Source organism: Myotis myotis, unplaced genomic scaffold, assembly GCF_014108235.1.
Source record: "Myotis myotis isolate mMyoMyo1 unplaced genomic scaffold, mMyoMyo1.p scaffold_m19_p_1, whole genome shotgun sequence".
NCBI lineage: Eukaryota > Metazoa > Chordata > Mammalia > Chiroptera > Vespertilionidae > Myotis > Myotis myotis.
In genome coordinates this window covers 44,895,941-44,915,968 of record NW_023416313.1, presented here as the reverse complement: position 1 = coordinate 44,915,968, position 20,028 = coordinate 44,895,941, and the positions used below count along the sequence as shown (strand labels likewise).

General features: G+C 38.4%; 1 protein-coding gene across 1 annotated transcript; it reads right to left on the bottom strand.

The window, feature by feature from the left end:
- Nucleotides 1-7,882: 7,882 nt before the first annotated feature.
- Nucleotides 7,883-17,593, bottom strand: AMBN (ameloblastin). Its single transcript, XM_036303210.1, has 10 exons — nucleotides 17,531-17,593; nucleotides 15,658-15,708; nucleotides 14,291-14,338; nucleotides 13,683-13,793; nucleotides 12,169-12,405; nucleotides 11,229-11,267; nucleotides 10,124-10,183; nucleotides 9,995-10,039; nucleotides 9,324-9,368; nucleotides 7,883-8,435 (listed from the first exon to the last, which is right to left on the bottom strand). The coding sequence occupies exons 1-10, from the start codon at nucleotides 17,582-17,584 to the stop codon at nucleotides 7,896-7,898; spliced, it is 1,230 nt and encodes a 409-aa protein (XP_036159103.1). The 5' UTR covers nucleotides 17,585-17,593; the 3' UTR covers nucleotides 7,883-7,895.
- Between the last annotated feature and the right edge of the window lie 2,435 nt (nucleotides 17,594-20,028).

Sequence of the window (20,028 nt, the reverse complement as noted above, 5' to 3'; positions counted from 1 at the left end):
TGCTAGACACATAACCTCAGGTTGACCTTTTCTATGTCAGATTTTCAAGCATGTCTTTAACACCTAGACAGTTCTAGTTTGTAAATAAATTAGAATGTAAATCCCCATCCACTCTGAAAAACTCACAGTCATTTCCTTCACTGTGCTCACTACAGCTTATTTTTAAGTCATTATCAAACCGGTTGTTAAGTGGGTCTCTTGGTAGAAAGCTGCTGAACCCTGGGGAAAGATGAAAGTGCAGGAAGAGAGCTGAAGGCATCAGCAAAAGGTATTATGACAAACAGCTTCATAATGATCATTTCTCAAAGTTAGGGCTTGTGCTTCTAATGTCTGGCCTCTGCGGAGTGTGGTTGTTGGTACGTGGACTTCCCCCTAGTCTCTAATGTTCATGGGAGAAAGGAATGATTTAAACAGCTGGTTTGATCTCCCTCTTTGGAAAAATGCAGCACAGTCTGTCTGTTGATGTTGCTTGCTAGTCACATGTTGTCTATATGCGTCAATCCGTCCCTGCTGAGCATTTTTTATTTTTTATTTTTGAGAGAGAGAGAGAGAGAAGGAGAGAGAGAGAGATATTTGTGGTTCCATTTACTTATGCATTCATTGGTTGATTCTTGTATGTATCCTGACTTGTGCCCTGACTGGGGATCAAACCCTCAACCTTGGAGTATTGGGAGGATGCATTAACCAACTGAACTACCCTGGCCAGGACTCATGCTGAACAGTTTGGATGAAAGAGGAACACACTTAGAAAATCAAAGCTTTTACATGTTTGAGACTTATTTTCCTAAAGAGAGTGTTTTCAAGTTCTAAAAAAATTCAGACTGTGAGTCTCGGTCACTTTGAATATTTGCTTCAACTTGTACAATACCACATACTGGTGGGTATTTGAATGATTAAACTTCAGCGATTCTGAGTAAACACTGATATTGTTGGCAGAATTTCACGTGTTCTTTCCATTTACTTTTAAAAAAGAGATTATTCATAGCTTCAATTAAACTCTTGAAAGAGTGCTTGACAGCTGTGATGGTTCTGTGTAGGGCAGTATGCTGAACAGGAAATCCAAAGGCCTAGGTTTTTCACCTTCTAATAACAATCAGAACTTGAAAAAAGACAGTACTCTTCTGAGCATTAGCCTCCTTACCCATAGTGAAAAGATTGAATTAAATCAAATTTTCTCAAACTTTGTTCATGTTCCGAATCATTTATGTACTGCCTTTATGATAGCTGTCATTTCCCACTATAACCTGTACTATTCACTTAATATTTTTGAAACAATTCAGTTTAAATGAACCTCATTTTTGCCTGGCTGGCGTGGCTCTGTGGTTGAGCATCTTCCTATGAACAAAGAGGTCATGGTTTGTTTCCCAGTCAGAGTACATGACCTGGTTGCGGGCTTGATCCCCAGTGTGGGTCATGCAGGAGGCCACTAATCAATGATCCTCTCTCAACCTTGATATTTCTTTTTTAATTTTTTTCTTTTTTCTTTATTTATTTTTGTTGATTAAGGTATTACATATGTCCTTATCCTCCCATTGCCCCCCCCACCCCCCCCAGTCATGCCCTCACCCTCCTGGTGTCTGTGTCCATTGGCTAGGCTTATATGCATGCATACAAGTCCTTTGGTTGATCTCTCCCCCTTACCCCCACCCTTCCCTACCTTCCCTCTGAGGTTTGACGGTCTGATCGATGCTTCTCTGTCTCTGGATCTGTTTTGTTCATCAGTTTATGTTGTTCATTATATTCCACAATGAGTGAGGTCATGTGATATTTATCTTTCTCTGATTGGCTTATTTAGCTTAGCGTAATGTTCTCCAGTTCCATCCATGCTGTTGCAAATGGTAAGAATTCCTTTTTTTTTTTTTTTTTTTTTTTTTACTGCAGTGTAGTATTTCATTGTGTAGATGTACCACAGTTTTCTAATCCATTCATCTGCTGATGGGCACTTAGGCTGCTTCCAAATCTTAGCTATTGTAAATTGTGCTGCTATGAACATAGGGATGCATATATCCTTTCTGATTGGTGTTTCTGGTTTCTTGGGATATATTCCTAGAAGTGGTATCATTAGGTCAAATGGGAATTCCATTTTTAGTTTTTTGAGGAAACTCCATACTATTCTCCACAGTGGCTGCACCAGTCTGTATTCCCACCAGCAGTGCACGAGGGTTCCTTTTTCCCCACATCCTTGTCAGCACTTGTCATTTGTTGATTTATTGATGATAGCCATTCTGACAGGTGTGAGATGGTACTGCATTGTCGTTTTGATTTGCATCTCTTAGATGATTAGTGACTTTGAGCATGTTTTCATATGTCTCCTGGGCATAATTTATATTTCTATCTCTCTCTCCCTTTCCTTTCCTCTCTGAAATCAATAAAAATATATTAAAAAATAAAAGGACCTCATTTTTGCCTCTGCAAATGGAAAACCATCATCACTTGATAGAAATAAAAATAAGATTATTCAAGTACTATATAAAAATATATACCGTGAGCCACACAGGATATTGGATCTATTATGTTTACCACTCCAGATTCACACCCATCCTTCTCCATCCAGAAGGGCCCAGAAAGCACTTGCTTCAATAAGGCAGTATGAAGAGCTCTGTGGTTTTATCCTCTGGAGGACAGATAGGGTGATGGGATTTGCTGCTTTGGACTTTTAGTGGGAAAAGTAAGGTTCTGAAATAGAGGCCAGATTGTGGGGCCTAGCTCTCAGAGACAAGGAGGATATAGTAAGCCAAAGATGAAATGGTGGTGACAAGTAAATCAATGGTTTCTAGAAAAAAAATAGATGGGCATCTTGTTAAGGTACTACTTGACATAAAAAGACAAAAAATTCTAGGTTTACTGAGCCTCACTCAAGTCATGTTAGTGGGATTCACAGTTTCTTATCCAGTTCCCAGACCTAGAGCCCCTCAGCTCAGGGGAGACCAGGTCCCTGGGACAAAAAGACCGAATTTGACCACATCTATGTACCATGGGAATCTCCCCAAGCTTTCTCCAGAGGGACCTGGAACAGTTTACTAGAGTGACTATGTAGGGTGGGTGGGGAAAGGAAATACCCAGACTTTCTGGAGGTTATTAGACCATGGTTTGAACTTGAAAAGCCTTCATTGTTTACCAATGAAAGCTTCCAGAAGTCAGATGAGAGGTGCAATCTTGGTTCACATGCATGTAACAATGGGCCCAATGCATCTATTTATCTTGTGGGTATTTCCTCAGTTCCAGACATACAGTGAGACTAGATATATCTAAAAACTGGCAGAATCCCACCTTGATTCCTGCACCAGCGAAATGAAAGCTATCATGGTAGGAGGCACCAAGTGGAGGAAGCTCCTGAAACTTTATACTCTTTTCCACCCCCAACAAGATGGTAACTCCTTTAAGGAGAATTGCAGAGATCAGTAGCACCTTTGAAGATTTGAGAAATACCAGGACGTTGTACTACCACGTCCCCATTTAACTCAACTGTTCAACTGTTACAAAAGCTAGGTGGGTCATGGAGAATTGCAGTGGATTACTGCAAACTCAGTGAGGTGGTGATGCCAGTTGTAGCTGTTCTAAATGTGGTACATTTATTGGAGCAAATCAGCATAGCCCCTGGCACCAAGTATGTGATTATGGACTGGCACATGCTTTTTTTCTGTTCCAATCAGTAAGAAAAATCAGCACAAACACAAACTTAAGCTATCTTGCCCCAGAATTGTGTAACCTCTTCTGCGATTTTTCATATTGTCCTAAGGATCCTTGATCATCTTTATATTCTACAAGACACCACAATGGCCCATTACACTGAAGACAGATGCAGTAGGTTTTGAAACAGCAAGCCAGAGGGTGAAAGATAAATGTTGCAAAAATTCCTTGGGCTGCTAACATTTCTATAAGTCTAGCACTCCGGACACATCAGGATAGCTAAAGGGAAAGGCAGTATGCTTTTTGGACTTCTTTGTGTTTTGAAGGCAACATATACTACATACTGTATAATTTGAAAGGCTGGCAGTTTTGAGTAGAACTTAGGGAAAAAAAGGGGTTTGCACAGTAGCATATGCTTCCCTGTCACTTGGGCATTAGGACACAGGGACCAAAATATATTGGAAATATCTATAGCTGCATGGAACCTCTGGCAAGCCCTGATAGAATAACATTACAGAACCTTAAGGTTTTCTTTGTGAGAGGCAGTTTTTGCCTTGCTATTGAACCCTGATGCAGACCATGTACCTGATTATGGGATGTCTACTGATTATACTCTTTGAGTTGTCCATGTTGAACTAGGTCATAGATGATTCACTGAGCCATAAAATTGAATATAAACAGCAGCATTGCATTTTAAGTTAAAATGATCCCTATGAAACCAGTCTAGAAGGCTCTAGTAAATTGCACAAACAAGTGGTTCAGAAACTGAACTCCTCTTTATAAAGCTCCTCTTTATAACTTTGATACCTTCCCCTCATTCTACACTTTTGGCTTCATGGGGAATTCCATATGACTAGAATAATCAGATGTCCAGCTTTTCCTTAGGTATCACTGGTTTATACCTGTTCAACATTCACTCCTCATTCACGATACCACTTTTCTTTGGCAAAAGTGTCCCACTTCGGAGAATCAATTATATGGCTACCCTACCTTTGATCATTTAATGGAGAGGAAAGACTGTGTGCCTGGTTCATGGGTTTCTGTATGGTATTCTGGCATTAGCTGGAAGTGGACAGTTAATGTACCATACTCCACTCGATGGCAGAACCTTAAATGACATGTCTGGTTGTCTATTTTGTGTGGAAGGAGAGATGGCTTGAGATGCATATTTACACTAACTCAGTCAGTACCAGATTGCTTAGCTATTCAGGGACTTTGAAAGAATAAAATTGATAGATTAGTAATAAGGAGGTTCAAAAGGCAGGCTATTTGCATAGACCTCTCTGAATGGGATATGATATGAAGATATTTGTTTCTCATGTAAATGCCTGGTACACGGATGCCCCAGTGGAGAAAATTCTCAATAATTAAGATCTCCCCACTTTTTGGGTGATATTTAGACTCTTTCTCTGGCCACTTTGGTGTTTACTCTGTGGGTCAGTATTTAAAGTGTATTGGTAGCAGGGACAGAGGTTATTCAAGGACTCAGCAACATGGTATCTCTCCTTGTCAAAGTTGATCTAACTAGTAATGCTATTAAATGCCAGGCCTGCCAGTAGCTGAGGCCAATTTTGGGCCCTTGATATGACAACATTCATCATGAAACCAGCATACGTGGTCTCACAAGTGCATGTTCCAAATTACCAAGAAGGATCAGAAGGGCAGTGTGTGGCATGTGAACAGGAAAGCACAAATTTATTGATGAAGGGCACAATTCCATTCTTCCATTGTTACTGCTGCTGTTTTGCTGGGTTGTCTTTATGAAAAGGATCATTAGGAAAAAAGGAAAACTACTATAATTCAGCAATTTTATTTGTGTACTTTATCTCATTTTGTTCTCACAATGACCTTGTGAGGTGGGTTGGGTTGTAGCTCCACCATAAAATTGAAGACACAGGAGCAGAGAAGTTAATTTTCACTTCCAAAGACACATAGAGGGTTAGATGTGATGTTAAGGTTTCAACCCAGATATGTCTGTAGACTGCTTTCTAGGGGAGTGCATGGATTGCTAAGGTGGGTCTCAGTGGGCTCTCAGTGTAAGTCATTCTCTTACCCTTGCACCTTTGCCAGTCACTGTGAGATGCAAACTGCATTTTAAACTCCTGCATGTCTCTTTAAGCTCTAGCCCAAGAATGGGGTGAGCAGGGCTCTGCCTGAGAGAGGGAGACAATAGGTGGTGGCTGTATGCTTCTGCTGAGGCTCCTGAAATGTCCCAGGTCAGGGCTCTTTTCCTGCGGCCCCAGGATCTTCATAGGGGATGAAAGGGAGTCTGAGTTCTGTGGAGTGTGATCTGGGCTGGGCAATTTGGGAGCAAGTGGACAGAATGGGGCAGGAGGCTACTTTTCAGAGGTGACCAAATCTGGCTTTGGAACCTCTTAATTTGGGCAAATAGTCTTCACTGATACATACCTAGTTGGGTGACAAGTAATGATTATTTTCCCTTGTTTTATTTCACAGGGTTAAGTCAATTCTCACATGGTACTTGGCCTTTTCATAGCACTTTTCACATGTGTGGTGGGTTTGGAAATGTATCTATTTTGCAACGGTGTTGTGAGATAATATATGTAAAGTACTTGAGCTTGCCCCAGAGGGGCTGTTTTTGTTATTGTGGTTGTCTGCCTACTTGTCAAAAATCTGTATTGCAGTGGTTCTCAACTTGTGGGTCGAGACCCCTTTGGGGGTAAAACGACCCTTTCACAGGGGTTGCCTAAGACCATCAGAAAACACATATATAATTACATATTGTTTTTGTGATTAATCACTATGCTTTAATTATGTTCAATTTGTAACAATGAAAATACATCCTGCATATCAGATATTTACATTATGATTCATAACAGTAGCAAAATTACAGTTATGAAGTAGCAACGAAAATAATTTTATGGTTGTGGGTCACCACAACATGAGGAACTGTATTAAAGGGTCGCAGCATTAGGAAGGCTGAGAGCCACTGCTCTATTGTAAGTTCTCGAGGAAGGGACTGTGTTCCTGTTGCTTAGTACAGTACCTAGGACATGGATAGGTACTCAACACTTTCTATGAAAGAGTGAATGAATTGAATAAAATGGGTTAAAGACAGCAAAGGTAGGGGATGAGTATGCTTTTCTTAACCATTTAAATGTCCTATATAATAAAAGGCTAATATGCAAATAGACCAAAGGGTGGAACAACCAAACGGTCGCTATGATGTGTGCTGACCACCAGGGGGAATATGATGGGCATTGGCCACAGCAGGATGGTGGAGCAGACCAAGACCAAGGGGCGCTAGACCAAGGGGGGGGCTTCAGTCACTGTCATCGGGGTGAGCCTTTGGTGGTTACTGAAAATTCTTTGCTCCCTCACGCGTGGTTCTGCATGGTGCTCACACCTGCTGCCGACGCCCCGCTGCTGGTGCCTGGCGTCAGTCCCGATCACTTGGTGCTATCCGCTGGTGTGAGCAGCAGCCCTGATCACCCCTGAGGGCTTCTCTACCTTGCTCCTGGGGAGCAATTGAGGCAGCAGCTGCCGCTTGCACCAGCTGATGGTGCTGGCCCCAGTCGCTCTGCGTGTGGGAATGGTGGCGGCGGCAGAAGTGGGGCTGCTGGCAGATGGACCGGGGCTGTGGAGGGAGGGGCCGGGAGTGGACGCAGATGGACCGAGACCCGCCCCTGTGCCTACAGCAGCCTTGCGACCCACAGTTCCTTTCAAGGTGCATGGATTCATGAACTGGGGCCCTAGTATATAAATAATAAACATATACTTGATTTTTTCAGTGACTAAATTCTTTATTTAAAATAGGCTAGATGTTTTTACTAGATTAAATAAAATACTCTACAAATGAGAATTTAAAATCCAACATACCAAACCCCAGTAATACCAGTCAGGGATTGTCCACTGATCCCCATTTAATAACATTTGAATGAAATAGCTTACAATTCTAAGAATATGTGCCTTTGCTTAGAGAAAGATATCTAAAGCAGTGTCACATTTTCTGGATACAACAGTGTCACACTAGTAAGAGACATCCTATAATGCCTAAGACAGCGAAGAAACAGTGACTTTCAAATGCAGAGAAGAATAGTATTTCTAAGTCACGGAGACAGTCGACACCTTTTATTTCAACAAGAGAATGAAAGCAAGAAGGGAACCTACACTATTTCTAGCCACTTGTATTTATTAATATGCGTTTGCTGCAGAAGGGTAAAACATGTTTTAGGAAAAAGATAGGCCATGGTACAAAGCTGGGGAGCTTATGCATACACAAAGTAGCTGATAGCTCAAAGCTCTCAGGGCTCTTGGAAATGCCACCCATTATGCATAACATCGGGCTGCTGGACCTTGTTTCCTGGCATCGATGTTTGTTCTGTGTCTGGGGTCACTGTGGTATCCAAGGTCGTTTCTCCTAAGGGTGTGGTCGTATCAGCAACGTAGGGCTCGTAACCATCAGCCAATCCAGGGGTCATCAGTGGGTCAGCGGCTGCTGGGGTAACCCTGGGGGATCCCTTGCTGTGCCCTGCAGGGCCCCTGGCCAGGCTGGGAATATCGCCCTTCGGGAGAGCAAGTAGCCCTCCAAGGGCACTAGGCATTGCTACCTCTGGAAGGAGAGCTGGGTTTTCTGGATTGGCTAGGTTGGCCTCTGGCACGGGGGAGCCTTGCCCAACTCCTTCTCCCTTCTCTGGGCCTTTGGTTGCAGCGACGGGGGAGTCAAATTCCAGAGTAAAGTCCCCACCCTTGCCTAGATTGGGAGGCATCCCTCCAAGGCTCGGCCTCATGCCTCCAAATCCTGGGAAAATGGCTCCATAGGCCATGGGGCCTCCTCTGCCTCCCTGGAAAAAAACCATTTACCAAAGACACCGTTATCACATATTATTACTATTCCATACTATTATACCTGGTCAGATTCACTGAGAAACCACAAAAAACGGGCAGGGATATAAAGTCCTTGAGAACAGGACACTTACTTATTTTGCCTCTATGGTATCTTTCAATGTTTCTAACCCACAGAAGGCACTCAATGTTGAAATGCAATTTTTCTTTCAGTGATAGCATATGGGTGTATTTATTAATTTGACAAGATGCTGATGATTTGTTAATTCAGTATGGTTCTGTTTTGCTTTGTGCTCTAACAGATGCAACATGAAATTTTCAAAGGAAAAAGTCAAATTGTGTGTCTATTAATTCACTTTTTAATGTTGTAATATGAGTGGATAATAACAGAATAAGACTATACTTGAATTAACTTATTAATGTCCTTTCAATTTTATAATAATAACATTTTAAACTTGATTACTTTTTTTCTTTTTGATCTCTCAGTTTTGAGGTCTAAATAATTTGTGAGCTGTTGAATTTGTTTTGAGGGGTTAAATGGTCAGAGAAGAAACAGGAACTTTGTGTGAACTGTAGGTATTGTTTTTGGTTGGAAGCATTTGCTCTTCATTAAAGTCTTTTCAAGAGAGATTTCTCCTCTCCTCATTGTCAAGAAATGGAGCAAAACCCTATGCTCAAGAAAGGCCATCTCTCAGAAATGTCTGTTTGGGAAATATGATGAAATCTTTGCACACTGCTTCAGGATCAAGCTTTGGTTTTGGAGCAGACCAATCTGAGTCACATGCTGTCTATTTGGCTGCATTCACAGCCAATGCCTCTTGCAGCCAGTCACCTGTGACTGTTCTCCCTGGATATTATTTTAAGAAGAGTTTGAAGATATTACTCACCGCCATTTCTTCTGAGCTCATGATGCCAAGTCTGGTAGGAGCATTCTGTTAAAAAAGAAACACTGCTGACCCCTATTGTAGCAACTCAGTACTAAATTAAAGGTCATTTAGTTTTTCCTTAAATCTCAATATTAATGCTGTGTCCAGAGGCAGAGTACAGTGGAGAGATGAGGATAATTGAAGAAATGTAGCCAATTTGGAAAATTCAGATAGCAAATTTACTTTTTCTTTAATGTGTTTTGTGCGTGTGTGTGTGTGTGTGTGTGTGTGTGTCCAGAATTATCCAGATAGAAAATGTGTCTCTTTGCCATTTCAGTTGCTAATTTAGGCGTTCAGAGAATATGGAATCCATTGTGTGAGGACAAGATTTTATAATTTTAGCTCTTAAGGTAATATTTTTACTTACTGAATTAATTTATTTAATATGTGTTTTTATTGATTTCAGAGAAGAAGAGAGAGGGAGAGATAGAAACATCAATGATGAGAGAGAATCATTGGTTGGTTGCCTCCTACTTGGGATTGAGCCTGCAATGAGGGCATGTGTCCTTGACCAGAATCGAACCTGGGATCCTTTAGTCTGCAGCCTCATGCTCTATCCACTTAGCACACCGGCTAGGGCATTAAAGTAACATTTAATTAAAAATTATACTTTTCATAAAATATAGACTTACCAATTGGTTTGCTCCATAGGACATGTAAAACATTCCTGGATAAAGCTAAATATAAATACAATAATAATCACACAATGCATTTTCCCAGGGAAAAACTTTGAAATAAAAGTGGTATTTAAAAAAACTTACTGAAGATGGTTTATTTTGGGCCAGCGGTCCCTGAGATATCAAGCGGGCTATTGAGAATATCTTTAAGTGGTAGAAAACAGGATAAGTGATTCAGATTTGCTACAACATGGGCAAACCTCCCATTACAGCAATTTCTAACACTTTTGTGAAACACATTTTCAGATGTATTCATCTGACAAAAAAGTATTTAATATTTAAGAAACAAAGGATCTCATACTTCATATTCATAACAAATGGAGCAATTTAAAATTTTTGCTCTTCTTTCTTAAATAAAGGATAGAAATATTTTTTTTTCAAGAAAGTCTCATTGAGATGTGTACTTACGGATGGACCATGTGGATCAGCAAAATCCATTCCTGGTAGCTGCATCATAGATAAACAGTAAAATTACTAAACTATCAAAATAGACAAACCGAACACACTTTTACTTATGAATACGATAAAACAATTTCAAAGAAGTTTCCCGATTTTTACTTTCATCAATCTCAGGGGCTACAGACTAAGAGACTGCAATTGCCTTTTACTGACACGACTCAAGTGCAAGGGTAGAGATGCAGATGTATTTATGTGACAACGGCGTATGTAATTAAGAAAACAAGAAACTCATACTTCATATTCATAATAAATGGGGCAATTTAAAATTTTTACTCTTCTTTCTTAAATAAAGGGTAGAGATAATTTTCCCAAGAAAGTCTCATTGAGATGTGTACTTACAGATGGACCTTGGGGATCAGCAAAATCCATTCCTGGTAGCTGCATCACAGATAAACAGTAAAATTACTAAACTACCAATTACTAAACAAACCGAACACACTCTTATTTACAAATATGATAAAACAATCTCAAATAAGTTTCCCGATTTTTACTTTCATCAATCTCAGGGGCTACAGACTAAGAGACTGCAATTGCCTTTTACTGACATGTCTCAAGTGCACAGCAGAGATGCAGATGTATTTATATGACAAGGACGTATTTCATATTTAAGAAAACAAAGGAACTTATACTTCATATTCATAATAAATGGGGCAATTTAAAATATTTACTCTTCTTTCTTAAAGGATAAAGATATTTTTCCCAAGAAAGTCTCACTGAGATGTGTACTTACGGATGGACCTTGTGGATCAGCAAAATCCATTCCTGGTAGCTGCATCACAGATAAACAGTAAGATTACTAAACTATCAAAATAGACAAACCGAACACACTCTTACTTATGAATATGATAAAACAATCTCAAAGAAGTGTCCAGATTTTTTACTTTCATTAGCTTGGGCCAACAGACCAAGAGACTGCAACTGCCTTTTACTGACACGACTCAAGTGCACGGGCAGAGGTGCAGCGTGTCTCTAGTGGGTTTGCCTTGTCTTGAACAGTAGAAAGCAATGAGTTTAGGAATTGGAGCATGCCAGGTTAGTTTGAATCCTGACTCTGCCACTTAAATTTTATGTTATGCTGGGAAAATTGTATAACCTCTGAAAGTCTGTCTTTTCCTTTTAAAAAAGATAGTAATATTGTTCTTTATAGGACTGTAATCAGGATGATATGGGGAATGTTAAATGCCTGCAGCATGTCAGTTACATGGTGCCTTCCTTTTCTGTCCATCACTCTTTCCTCTACATTACTGTGAGATACTTTCCCAGGGCTGTCTTCTCTACTACCAGGTATAGAAATAAGAATGCAACATACTATTTGCCACGCTGAGGGATCCATCACTCTTTTCCGTCCTTCCAACAGTGAAAAGGACCCCGATGATGGGAAGCCTGGACTTCTCTGGGCTTCCCTATTTTCGCTAAAAGCTTACATTTCTTCAACTAAGAAACCACATTTTAGAGGCACAGACTCTTTTAGAATCCATGCCCCACCCCTGGTGGCAAATGACAGAAGTGAATATTTGTGTTCTACTCTCAGATATGTCAACTGCTCAAAACCATATTTGTATCTTCATGCGTTATTCCCTGAAGCTCTGACTATTTAAATGTGTCTCAAATAGGGTCTCTTTCATTAAGTTAGTGGGTGACCCTGATCTAACTTCAGGGGAAGGATTTACCTCGGCCTTTGGTGGCTTCTCTGATGGTGCCACCTGCTGTTGAATCATTGGCCCCTCTGCCTGCTGCAAGGGTGGCTGTCCATGGTAAACCGGAGGCTGAGGTCCTCCCTTCTGGACTGTGTCCTGGATGGCGGCGATCACGCTGGGCTGGTGGAAAGGTTTCTGTCCCGGCTGCTGAGGCTGCAGGGATGGCTGCGATGGGAGAGGTGGGGGATGCACAGGCAAAGAATATTCATACTGCAGAGAAATTTGAAAGGAGTGTCAGGATGCGATGGCTCACTGAACTGTGGTGGCTAGAATTTCTAAAGCAAAAGAGCTGGGGAATTTTCTGCTTATGAAGGTAGGAAGCTATGTGAACTTCCTTGTAGAATGAGTCATTTCCTCCTCTAGGTTCTCACAGTGGCCCCTGTGCATCTCTATTTTACCCCTTTCTCCCTGGATTACAATTTTTTTGTTACCAATCTTTGTCCCCAGTCAACTGAGGGAGGATATGTCTTATTTATTTTTTTAGCCCCAGGACTTAACATAGCTCCTAACAAGTGCCTGACACATGACAGATGCTTAATATAGTTTTGAGTTAATGAAAGGAGAAAGAGTAATTAAACAAAACACCAATTAAATTTCTGCACTACCGAGTCCATTTTGGAAACAATAGAGAGGAGAAACAGTCACCATGAACATAACTGACTGTCCCACTAACTGTAGTTTGGTGGGCAATGCTACCTGTTGTGGGAAGCCATCTGGACTTATAAGTTCTTGTTAACACAACCATGTTTTGTTGATCTTTAAAAAATTATTTGTGGTAAATGGCTCCCTATTATTTTTAAATTGATTGCCAGCTCCTCAAAGTGACATGGATCTTACAACAACCATTGCCCATCTCTAAACTCTTAAAGCTTTTGTTTCTTATTTCTCCTTCATTACCTATGTTTCACAATTTAGCAGCTTGTAATATGTTGTCTTCTCTTATTTCCCAATCAGATCTGAAATTCCATAAACCTTGGAGTCATTCTTAAACATTTTCACTTTCACTCCCAATCTACAATTTGATTTATGTATTAGGCACCCAATGAATAATAGTTAAAGTTAACTGATATATTTATTGATTGCTGTAAGGTTCATGATGTTTTAACCAGGACTTTGGCATCAGTTTTAAATGTGCTTTTTAAAGAATTATTTGGGTAATCTTGATTAAAATGAGAATTGCCAAGGATTTAGCCTGTTTCCATTTTGAGGATAGTTTATTGTTATTGCTGATATTTTTAACATAGATCTCAAATTTGGGAGTCTATATCTTCCTATTTGAAATAAATGTTCAAATGGGTTGAAAATTTTGACCATTTTATTTTAAATATTCCAAAGTACTAAAACTAGTTTTGATGTATTTGGTGTCTGGATAATTACTATAGTGTGTTTGTTTATTACTCTGTGGGTATTATATGACAACTTAGAGAATGTAAGTAGAGGAAGATTTTAAGGCTTGGTGTTTCAAACAATTGATGTAACTAACTTACCTGTTGAGTTTCATGTTCCCTTGGTCTCATCCATGGGAAGGAGGAATGTGGTGGGAGGAGACCGTGCATCCACAAAGAATTAAGTGATTTCCCAAAGCCAAATCTTGAATACTAAAGTCATGGGGAGAAAAGATAGATAGAGAGAAATTTAATTCTATTTCAATATTGGTTTAAACTTGGTTTTCATTTTCCAAAAGATCCACAGAAAATGTAGAGATAGCAAAATTAAGAGTGAGATTACTTAACTTAACATGGATAGGCAAACACTCTCTTGCAACAGACTTATAGACATTCTAAGCCAGACTGCAGTATCCTCATATACTTGTCTTGGATTTAGCTTTGTAAGTACTCATAATAAAATTGATAATGCAATTGTTTTTTTTTTTTTTTTACTAAAGAAAATTCAGTACTGTTTTTATTTCCCCCTGCCAGCCCATCTTAGAATCTTATTGTGTTTTAGGTTATCTCAGTTATTCATTAGTTCTTCCAAAATTTAGGCTATCTCCTGTTCACAAATATATTCTATAAGTGACAATGTTGCTGCTAATATCACTACCATCACCATTAATATAGTCTTTGCAATAAGAAATATTTGAAAATAAGTTTACCTGAGAAAGCATGTTTAATCCCTGCAAGGTGCCCAATTGTCTCATTGTCTGTTAAGAAAAAAACGTGGGTTACTGTTTACCACACATGTTCCTTTTCTGTACGACACAACAGATTTGGAAACATATACCATTAATACAAAGTTTGGCGTGGGTCAATTTGAATAAAATAGAAGCAGACATTAATTATCGCTGAAAAATGGAAACGTTGAATGTGTTTTTTCACTGTTGTTATTATTGCTATTAGAGTATTTAGCTTGCTTTCTATTATTAGTAGAGAAAAAGCACCACTTAATTGAGGTCACAGCGAAATATGGAAAAATAGCTCATTCAATTGAAATATAAATGTAATTATCAGGACTTTCCTTCGCTGACTCTTTTACCATACTTTGCCTTTTTAAAATTCAACTTGAAGAGGAATTTGAAAAAAACAGACGAACAAAACAAAATAAGACCACCTCCATCTCCTTCCCAAACAAAAAAGCCCTAAAAATAAAAAATATAAAAGATGTTGGGAAAAATGGTATCTGGAGAGATTGTAAAAAAATACCAGCAAATCAATAGAAAGTCAATTTCAATGTATTAGGAAGAAGTTTAGAGTGCTTTGGTTGCATTTAAGCTAGAAAGTGAGAAAAAAATAACTCAGTGAAAGTAGCTTGCATGTGAAATGGGCATCCAGCCAATATAGGTACTTATTGCCCCCAGATTGTTATAATATGAAAAAATATTGAAAGGTTCTTGTGATACATTTATAATTTCATAAATATTCTTCTATTTGTAACTGTCAACATATTTTATTAATATGGTCAAACAGTACTATTTTGCTGGGATTTTCTAAGCAGAGTATATATTAGTTATGAGAAGTGCAGTGAGACTACTACCACGATTACACAGCAGGTACAATGTTAGTGTTATTTACAGGAGTTCTTATAAATAACTGAATTTTGTAAGGTAAATATTCTTCATCTGAACTTTATAATAGAAGATACTAGAAGGAGAAGGAACTAAATATAAACCATTTATGACTTCAGACCAATGTGTTTGAATTAGTATAGTAATTACATTAATGTAGTAAGAATGTTAACGTATATATAGTAGGTATTAAATAATGTATATATGGTGGGTATTAAAATATTGCTTTGATTCACATACAGATGATGTTATAAGGAGTAAAGCACCTGAGAATTGAAAATGAGGTAAAATTATAAAACAAGGCTCTCAGAGATGCCATAACCTTCTCCAGAACCACACAGGAGGACGGCCACTGCCGTCCCACACACTGGGAAGACCGGAAACAGCCCATCACCTTTCTCCCCTCCCAGGAACAAACAAACGTAAAAAGTAAACATCAGTGCTCTGACAATACATACCTCCAGGCTCAAACTAGCCATGCCTGGTGTCCCCGGCTGCCGAGGAAACACCTACATGGAAATAAGAATAATTTTGAATGTTCTTCAGTGAGAAACTTCCTTAACCACCGGAAATAGAAAGTACAGTCAAGAGGCCAACATTTAGTTTATTACCTAAATAACTTGAACTTTTGGGAAGAAAGAAGAATAATTTAAATTATTGGGGAATTAACATATTATTTTCAGAAATCATCTACCCTTTGTCTGCTTCATAGTGCTATGTTGCTTTAAAAGCAAAATTTGATTTGTTTGAAAGTGGTATAATCAGTACATTAAAGCAACAAAGAAAAATACTGTAAAAGTAACTTCTATTCTTAAGTGTTATCATATAGAAGAGCAAAGGGGAAAAACTCGAGGTCATTTTTCTTGTGTGTTTGACAAACCTACACGCTTCTGGTTGATGGAATGTGGCATGTGATCATGACTTTCAGCAAAACCCTGCCCAAACCCAACTTGCCTCCTATTCAAACAGCTTCAACAAGTCCTCCATCATCTTTAGTGAAAGATTACTTTTTGTATAAAGCAGTTGATCTGTGTTTATATTTGGGGGATCATATCAAAGGTATTTTTTCTTAAATAAAAAAGTTCTAGCTCTAAGTCATGAATTAAATAGTAATTACATGAATGTAAATAGACAGGGGATACATTTCCCATGTGGCAGTGAAAGGAGAAGAACATGTAATTTGGCAGGCAGTCTGCTGGTGATCCCAAACAATTGTCTTGCTCCTATGACAAAGTGGATCTGTTATAGGTGTGGAGTAGAATAGGTTCCAATAGTGTCAAGGTATTAGACTGATGATGGATTCTGACCTCACCATCAGTATCAGACAAAGGTGAATTAGAATGGCAGCTTCAATTTTTCTTTCATTTAAAATTCATGTTGAGTAATAGAATAGAAACTTTTTATTTGTAGAATTGAGGTTTGAGTCCTTGTAATCAGTTTTCATCCCCTTTCTCCAAAATGTTTAACTTTAAGAAACCCAAATAGCTAACCTTTTTTCTCAAGGAACTGAAATATTTTAAACTTCATCTAAGGCTGACTATGATGAGCTCCCCAGCCAAGAGACCATGCCATATTTACCTTTGTGTCTCAATGTCCAGCGCATTGCTGGGTACATGGCAGGTGTTTAGTTAACATTTGCCCAAAGCAGATAGCAGCTGAATAAAGTCCTCGTGAAAACAGAATCACATGCTATTGGCTATTGTTCAGTGCCCAAAAGAATTGTATTCTTATGAGATCACCTCAATATATGACAGAGTGGACCAGGTGTATGACTGTATCATACAATTAGCCCTATTGCCATGACATGTTTTGATTTAAGAAATTCAGCTCTTGATCACACAATATCTTCCCTATAAGGCAAATTTATGGTTTAATTACTAGCTTCAAATGGAATTACTAGTTGAGTTTTGTAGCCATAGTAACTTGGCTAATATTGTTCTTTTCAAAGTGAAGAAAATGGACTTCACTTTTTTGAAGAAATTTTCTTTCCATTTCAATTTCATAATAGTAGCAAGTAGCTGATAAGAAAATTGTGCCATGGCATTGTGGAGACAACAAGTTTCTTATCTTTGAATGAGTGAAGGGAGACTTAGACATTGTCTTTGGAATATTTTAAATATCTTTTTGAATAGAAAAAATCATTTATTTGACTTATTGCTTTTGGATGGTAAGGCTCATGTCTGAGCAGCTACGACTTTTGGCTCAGTAGGAATTATAACACTGGATTAATTCAAATGAGTCCATTCCTGGACTCTTAGCCCATGTCCTTCAGTGTTGTTTGGGGCCCAACAGTGTCTCTGCTGGGACGCACTCTAGAAGACTCGGACTTACCGGCACTGCAGAGCTCGTTCCCAGGAGGCACAAGACCAGGATCAGGTTCTTCATCTTGAAAAGTGGGATCTGAAACAGAGTTAGGTTGTAGAATTACATCAGATAAATTTTTATTCCAGAATGGTTAAAAGACAATACCTCAATGAGCTGAATCACTGATTTTCCAAAACAACCAGGTTGAAACAAAAACAAAAGCAACAACAAACTAAATGTTGCTGAACAACTGATTTGTATTTACTAGTTTTTGGAAAGAATTGACAAGCAATTAGAAAATATCCAAGAACTTTCTGTGTGTATGGAGCTATAACCTAAATGAACATGTAGGAACAACCTTCATGCATATTCTTTAACTGCTGTGTTTCATTTTGTAAAACATGAATTGGAAAATCCCTTCTGCTATGTGAAATTTTGGTCTATTCAGTATCGTCCATGGGAAATTATACTTTGTTTCCTTCCAGAGTAAATTTTGAATTCAATGAAAATGTAATACAGACAATAGTAATTCATAACAGACCTTTTTTTTGCAGATTTATAAGGCATATCATTCTATATTTAGGTTGCCCACATAACCCAAACTTACATTTTTAAAATAAGAATGAACTTAATAGTTCAATTTCTAAAAGTTTAGTGGAAAATATTTCTAAAAATTAAGTTTTCCTTTTTCTAAAATAAATTATCTCTTTAAAATGATTTTATAAGTTCAAAAGGCTCTTACCCTTACATGAACAAAAGTCTGTCTAGCCAAGAGATCTCTTCATCTTTTTATACTTTTATAAATTAGGCAATGTCACTAATAATCACAAATAGTAAAAAACAACAACAGCACACCAAAACACCTCATTGATGTCTTTTTTCTTTTTTATCCCCTCACTATAAAATGTTTATTAAATATAAGAGATACATTTAGATTTTATGCACCATAACCCAGCTTAGCACATTATTACAATTAGCAAATGTATTTTACCAAAATTCATTTTATGAGGTAGTACATTTATTTTTATTTATTTACTTATTTTTTTACATGTGGATTTTAAAATTTAATGTTGTTAAAATATCTATACTACCCAAAGTGATATACATATTAAATGCAGTTCTATCAAAATCCCACCCTAAAATTCTTTTTTTAAAAATTTTATTTTATTGTTTAAAGTATTACAAATAGTAGTACATATGTCTCCTTTTTTTCCCCATTGACCGCCCCCCCCCCCCCAAAACCCCCAGCCTCCTTTACTCCCTGGCACATGCAAGTCTTTTTTCTTTAGCTGGAAGGTTATTAGACATATCTTCTCTGAAACTTGCTAATAATTTACAATAAGTTATTATTCTAGTGACAAATGAAGATAAATCCTCTTATAATAGCTGCCTGCAGATAGGAAGAAAGATCTTACAGGAATCACAAGGAAATCATAAAATCACATTTTACCTTCAATGCTGGCCTGGTGATGCCAACCAAGATAGTTCTAAGAAAAGAAGATTAGTTTTTTTTGTTTTTTTCTGGACTGTGTGTGTCTGGGACTCGCTCTGTATCTCTCATCAGAGTAGACCTGAAATCTTTATTTAAAGTGTCAACCCACCAATCAAAGTGAAGCAAAATGGGGGAAAAAAAAACATACCAAACTCTAGCCCACACCTTTTTACTGCATGCAAGGACATTGGCCTGGTAGAGTCTCATTATTTTTAATTGTAACTCAACCCCTGTATTTATTCAGAGAACTTGATTGCAGGGAAGATAGTGAAGGAATAATGGACATAAACTCTAAAGATAATCATTTTGGTGAGCCAGGGGGGAAATGCATGTAAAATAGGTTCAAAATAAACCATTATCTGTTTTGTGCAGGGTTTTATCTGCAGATAAAATTGGAAACCTAGTGCCAACATTTTCAAGATTTCCACCCTCATGTTTGTTGTAGTAAAAGTAACTCCCCCCGATTCCCTCAACAAATACACAGTCTAGAAGGAAATACTAAAATAACTTCCTGGACTTGAAAGAGAGGATGAAAATATTAGGTAAATCATGTTATGATTCTTCCTCTTCCCCTCCCCCCCTATGAATTTCCTAGGTATTAGACTAGAGATAGCTAAGAATCACTTCAGGAAAACCTTTGGCGCATGTTCTTTGGTGGGAGAGGGGAATACATCAGAACATTCTCCATGACCCAATCAAGCCCACGGCACAACTCTCAGTTTGCTCTTTAGATAGACCCACGTTCAGGCACTGGTATTGCTTAAGAGGCTAACATCAACATGGATGGTTTCCCCCCACCCTGAGCAAATAGGAATGTCTTGGATGTGAATTGAACTTTAGCTGCTTTTGTTATTTCTCTTACCCTCCTTGTCTTTCCAAAGTGTGATTTCTGACGTGAGAAGAATAAGAATTTAAGGTTGGTTTCTTAAAAAGGGATGAGTCAGTACACTCTTTAGGGAAGTAGGGATCTTGTTAATTATAGAGAACTTGGAGGAAGCTGGCATTATGGGAGAAGTATGTCTTCATACCTAAG

Excerpts from the sequence above, each read along its gene's own strand:
- AMBN (XM_036303210.1), bottom strand. The coding sequence starts at position 17,584 with ATGAAGAACCTGATCCTGGTCTTGTGCCTCCTGGGAACGAGCTCTGCA. Across the intron at positions 13,794-14,290 it reads GATTAAACATGCTTTCTCAG|TATTCAAGATTTGGCTTTGG; the intron begins GTAAACTTATTT and ends CCATGACTTTAG. Across the intron at positions 11,268-12,168 it reads AGAAGCCACCAAAGGCCGAG|CTACCAGGAATGGATTTTGC; the intron begins GTAAATCCTTCC and ends TCTGTGATGCAG.